The sequence below is a fragment of the Apium graveolens genome, chromosome 11, assembly GCF_009905375.1.
Source record: "Apium graveolens cultivar Ventura chromosome 11, ASM990537v1, whole genome shotgun sequence".
NCBI classification, from domain to species: domain Eukaryota; kingdom Viridiplantae; phylum Streptophyta; class Magnoliopsida; order Apiales; family Apiaceae; genus Apium; species Apium graveolens.
In genome coordinates, this window is record NC_133657.1 from 74492575 (window position 1) to 74498793 (window position 6219).

The 6219-nt window shown below is 30.4% G+C and overlaps 1 protein-coding gene across 1 annotated transcript; it reads right to left on the bottom strand.

Annotated features, from left to right (window-relative positions):
- Positions 1–3364: 3364 nt before the first annotated feature.
- Positions 3365–4531, bottom strand: LOC141698512 (DUF724 domain-containing protein 7-like). Its single transcript, XM_074503216.1, has 2 exons — positions 4281–4531; positions 3365–4204 (listed from the first exon to the last, which is right to left on the bottom strand). The coding sequence occupies exons 1-2, from the start codon at positions 4339–4341 to the stop codon at positions 3600–3602; spliced, it is 666 nt and encodes a 221-aa protein (XP_074359317.1). The 5' UTR covers positions 4342–4531; the 3' UTR covers positions 3365–3599.
- Between the last annotated feature and the right edge of the window lie 1688 nt (positions 4532–6219).

Below are 6219 nucleotides of genomic sequence, written 5' to 3' on the forward strand. Positions count from 1 at the left end.
AATCGAAAATAAGTTTGATTATTAACACCTTATTCTTTAATAAAATAAAGAATATATTTCAGCAAATAATCGGAGTCATAGATCCTCAAATGAATATTCAAATAATATTCATTAAATAATATAAACTGAGTCATAAGCCCTCGAATGAATATTCAAATAATATTCAATAAATAATATAAAAGGAGTCATAAGTCCTCGAATAATAATCGAAATAATATTCAATAAATAATGTAAAAGGAGTCATAAGTCCTCGAATAATATTCGAAATAATATTCAATAATAAAATAAAGATAAAGTTATCGAATAAACCTTATTCGATTAATAGTTTGGAAAACTATAACCATATATATATATAAATATATATATATATATATATATCCATATCCATATATATATGAAATCTGCTCGGGATCCTCGACTCCCGGTTTTAGAAAATATTTTCACCTTTGGGTCCCTATACTAAGGGTATATGCAAGATACCGCTATCCTCTAGCATAAGTATTATCAACTGAACCAACAGATATATATTTCAAGAATATGAAACAGGCATGCATATATACCATATCACATGCTACAATATATCGCAAGAATTTGCTAAATAACCAACATGCATCTATCGCAAGATAATGCATATACAAGTGTATACATCACAACAACAGTATAACGGATAGAATACTTGCCTGAGCGACTGGGGGTTACGAATGGCTCGGGACGAGTCTGGTAACCTATAAGCAACAAGTATGTTGGAATTAAACCAAAGTCACTTGTAAATCTATACTTTAACTAACTTAGACTCTAACGCTTGTTTTGCTCTCACTGATTCGCTTAAGTCACTCGGGTACCCTCGGCTCCACCATTTTTAATAATTTAACCTTTACGAGTTTTAAAGCGATTCCTTCGCGAGTGACTTACCAACTGCCTAAAACACTTACCATAAATGTTTCATGCATTAATTAACCCTTTTTGGTCTTTAACCTACATTTCAAAGTAAGGCGAGGGGAAAAGTTTCGTTCGCGAAACGTCGTTACTTGAAACGGTCGTTTCTCCTAAACCGTGCATCGGAATCGAACGAACTACATATCAAAACGAAGCTCGTAACATGAGCTATCTAAACATGACAATGGTCAAAACCTAGCAGTGAGTTCAAGGGTTCTGATGTTAAGAACAAAAACAGTCTACGGTAAATCGGACATTACGACGGCTATGTTTACGCGATTTCCCAAATTTAAACCAACTCAAAACAACCACAATCCAACCCCAATTCACAACCCAATCCAAACTCCATCCAAAATACATTACAACAGCCCCAAACCAACTCATTATAATCCATTTACTTACTCCTAAAACTTGAATTTAAACTATACTACATTCTTTAACCAAATCTTAAGATTTCAACAATCAATCACCACCATTCCAACCCAAACTCTTAAACAACAAGTTTCATGCTTCACATATACTATACTACTCATAACCATTCCTAAATACTCAAAACTAAAGCTAGGGTTTGTAGTTTATACCTTCCTTGGAGAGTGGAGAATCAAGAGGATGGCTTGGAATCACCTTTAAAGCCCTTATCCAAGCTTAATCTAAACAAAACTTCAAGAACACATATTTTAGTTCTTGAAAACACTATTCACCATCTTCTTTGATGATTTATAGAAAAAGATTGGCTTGGATTTAGAAGCTTAAACTTATAGGAAGTATGTAACTATCCATGGGGAAGCTTAGATAATTACCTTGCTAAATAATAAGTGGAGGAGCTTGGATCTTCAAATTTTAAGAAAACCACCCGAGAGCTTCATGAACAAAGCCTTGGTTGCTTTTGATTTTTGATGAAAATGATTTTTGCTTGGCTTGGTTGCTTGGTTTTTGTGCTTGCTTTAGTCAATTACCTTCTTGCCCTTGAATTTGTGTGGTTCTCATTCAACCACACCTCCTTCCTTCCCATGTCATGCTTATATCATCCTCATGATGTCATTCTCCCTTCCTTGTCCTCTTTCTATTGGTTGGATGACATCATTCCCACTAATCCCTTTGATTAACTTCCTAATCGTTTGCCTAATGACCGCTGATCTGTTATACGGTTCGCTTAACTTTCGTTCTCGTTTATCGTTTGAAGGATCATACCCGGGATCTTATTACTTAGGTTCCCTTAACCTTTCTCAATACATTATATTCCTTTTTATGATCCTCTCTTATAATCCTTTAATTTAAATCCTTTTTATCCTGTTACCTTTTTCTCAATTCTTTCCGTATCTAGTGGATTTCCGGGAAAAATCAAAGTGTTCGGATTTGGATTCTGACGATCTTTACATACACTTATATCCCATATAAAGTACTAATAAAATCTCAGAATATCCATATCAGAACCCCTACATAGTGTGGCATGAAAAGTTTTCTCATTCAGCAAAAACACTATTCATAAGGGTTTCAAAATTTCTCAAAAATTGGGGTTATTACACCTACATAGTGTGGTATGAAAAGTTTTCTCATTCAGCAAAAACACTATTCATAAGGGTTTCAAAATTTTCCCAAAAATTGGGGTTATTACAATGGTGAATTGATTCACTTACCTAAAATTTCTCGGGTGTTACAAATAAAATTAGAAAAAAATATTAAGTCAAATTGTTTCATTTTATTTGACATTTATATGCAATAATTTATTTTTAGAAATTTTTATTATCCATTTTAAAAAAAAAAATGTTTATTTTATGTTCTCAAATTAATAAACAATAATTGATTCTTTTGAACAAATTGTACTAATAATTTTTTACAATACATTCCTATTCATTTATATTGTATGTACTAAAAATAAAAAATAAGTTTAAGAAATAATTTTCTTACACACAAAAGTTTTTTTATCCCATTAGTTAAAATTGATTTCATTGTGTAACATTTTCACCAAAATAAATAAAAAATATAATTACTTGGTCCTAAGATAAGATAGATATACTGTTGTTAACCTTGAACTGAAAATTATATAAACCATAAAAATGTTAATGATTAACTTAACACACTAATACAATTTATGGCTGGATTGTATTTTCTACTCATTTTTGTAAGAAATTATACATTTATATATATATAGGTATATATATATACTTCTTATAATGTGCTGGTAACTATTTTATATGAATACACTTGATTTTGTGTGGGCAATTTTTCTTTTGCAAGCTTCTTGTTGGTGCTACACTTGCATATCTTATTTATATTTTTAGTCTTGATCTAGTAGCACACATATATAAACATGAAAAAGCAAAATATGATTTAGGCAGCTCTCCTTCGCCCAAACATAAATATTTCTAGGTAACTAAATTTATACACTAAAATTGAGCAATTAAACATAAACCTTACTAATAAACAAGACATGTAAGTCCAACAGATGTAGCATATAAATTCCATACATTAAAGATAATTGGCTACAATGAGAAATTAGAAATGAAAAAATACCAGGTAAGTTTTTGTTATGGATAGATAGATATACTGCCATAAACTACTAGGTTGACCTATGAATGGAAAGGCAGGTTAGGTCTTGTGATATATATTCCATTGAAATTTGACGACACCCTTAGAAGACACCCTTAGAAGTCATTTAAATATCATCTCAGTGGCCAAGGGGCAGCTGCCAATGCTTTAAACTCAAGGTCTATATAGCTGATGCTCTCATTAATTCCACTGACTATTGATTCAAGATCTGCAATTTTGGAATCAATCTCAGCTCTAGTTGAGAGAGGCAATCCACACTCTTCTCGCAACAAACATATTTGCTGTGTATGTTCCTTCTCCTTGGACTCAAGCTCATCCCGCTTGTCCTTGCTTGATAGAAGTTGCATCAAACGATCACGTATTACAAAGACATCAAATCCATTATCCTCTAATTCATCGAGAGTTTCCACAACATCCTCCATAATGTTTCTAGGGCCATCAGGTTGTAAGGTGGGTATCTTTTCAACAACATCTGAAAACCAAACCATTAAAGCTACTGCCCGTCCTTCACGAGAAATCTCTTTTATCATGGACAAAGATTTGAAATGTGGCGTCTGTGGCATCTGGCGAAATACCTCCATCGATTCAATAGTCTTCCACAGTGATCTTGTCTTTTCAAATGGTAAAATTGGATCAATACATTGACAGGATGGGATACAATTATGCTGACTGCAATTTGTATTACATTTCACCTCTGCATTTCCCCCATGTGAGGCACCTGCAGAAATAAAAAGTGAATCAGAAATGAAGGCAATAGGTGTGAAAAAGTGGTTTTAACATGTATACTAGCTTACTTGTAGCATGAGCTTTCTTTAGAGCTTGAATCCATATCGAGAGAGGTTCATCATCTGACATATTAGGAATACTAACTGTGGACTTTGCTACTTCTTTAATCAAGATTTCCCTCTCTTTGGAAGAATCTGCAAATTTGTTTTTAGGTAATATTAATGATAAATGAGGACGCACCTTCTTATCCTCTTGATGGTTTTAGAATAGAGGCTTTCTGTACCTTGATTTGTTGATGAAGAGTCTACTTTATGCTTTCCCACCAAAAGTTCTTTCTACATTAAACAAGTTTGCTTAGTATTGCATTTGTTGTTGTCACAACCTTTGCACAAGGTAACAACTATATAGCAATGTTACTTTCCTTTTCAATAACAAAATGTAACTATTTCTTTATAAAACTTAATAGGAAAAAATTAGGAACCATGCTATAATATAATTGTAGAATATATGTTCTTCCTAAAGAATATTATTGCAGTTTATTTTAAGTGTAATTTATAATATTGCCATCCACAATTATATATAGATGTCATTAGAAAAAAACAATAAACTCTATCATCATGAAATTATTTTTGTTGGTTATTTTATCTTGCTAATAATTTGTACAAACATTATTCAATTTGTGGTATCTAGTGGTGCTTACTAGTGCAACTATAATTGCAACATATACCTATTCAAAATTTAAATTTCCAAACAAAAGAAGTCTTCACTAATTTATATGAAATAATTAATTAAATTAAGTGTTAGAATATTTGGCCTTTATTCTTAGAAATTGTATAATCACATACATTTTTCTATAATATACCTACCAAATTAAAATATTTAAGTGTTTGTTCACAAAAAAATTACAAAAAATAGTTTTAAGCTAACAAAATTGAAAACTTCATTGAAAATTGAAATATAAGTTCAAAAGTTGAATTGTTTATTAAGGTTACATAAATTTAAACTTCCACGCACCAAAACTTTTAGCTACTATGAAATTCTAATATTTCATTATCATAATAAATACTAAATTGTCAACTAATTTCATAAAGTAATTCCACATGACATCTTGTTTTTCAAATATTAGGCAAAATAGTTGAAAATAAATATTGATTAATAATGAGTTAATAGTGCTTTCTTTGTGTAATAAAGTAAATTTTGGGCTTCCACCAAATTATACAATTTAAAATATAATTCATGACTTTATGATTCAATATGTAGTTTTAAATGTAAACAAAATTTATAGATCTATCCTAAAATGTATAGATCTAACTAAACTTTAGGATTTCTTTCAAATTCGTTGTTTCATAGGGAATATATGTGTTTTTGTTGTTAGTGATCAAATCATAAGATATTATTTGAGAATTTAATAACAATGGAGAGATTTTCATAAATAATAAAATAAAAAAGCTAAGAAACATCATTGAAAATAAAACAAAGTACCTGTAAATTGAATTTAGGTGAGTAGCAAGGGAGAGGAGAAGGTCCAAGAGACATTGATGCTTGTAGAAATAATTTTTATGCAAATAAATTATACCAATGAAAGATGAACTTTTAATTTGATTTGTGAGAGATCACTATGTTATTTGTGCACAAGGATGTTTGTTTGACTTTTATTAAATATGTTGGAAATGGGATGGTGCGTGAATAAGAGAGTGTGTTTGTACTTGTTTAATGACATATGTGCATATTGTGTGTGGGTCATTTTGACCATGTGTGTTTGTTGTATAGTCAACATGAATATCAAAGTTAGGTAAAACAATTTAATACACATATCAATTATTGGTTTGCCTCATTAAAAAGTATAAATGTAATATAAAGTTATTAAAAGTTTCCATGTAACAAGTTCTAACACTTTTCAAACAATTTTTACCAACAATAATTTTGATTTGAACTTATATTAATTTAAGAATATTTGTAAAGATATTGATTTAGATATGGTAAAATTTTAAAGAATTTACTGATGAA

What these genes read in the sequence shown, in the direction of transcription:
- LOC141698512 (XM_074503216.1), bottom strand. Translation starts at nt 4,341, where the DNA reads ATGTCAGATGATGAACCTCTCTCGATATGGATTCAAGCTCTAAAGAAA. An exon ending in AAAGAAAGCTCATGCTACAA is followed by an intron (nt 4,205 to 4,280) that starts GTAAGCTAGTAT and finishes TTATTTCTGCAG; the next exon opens with GTGCCTCACATGGGGGAAAT.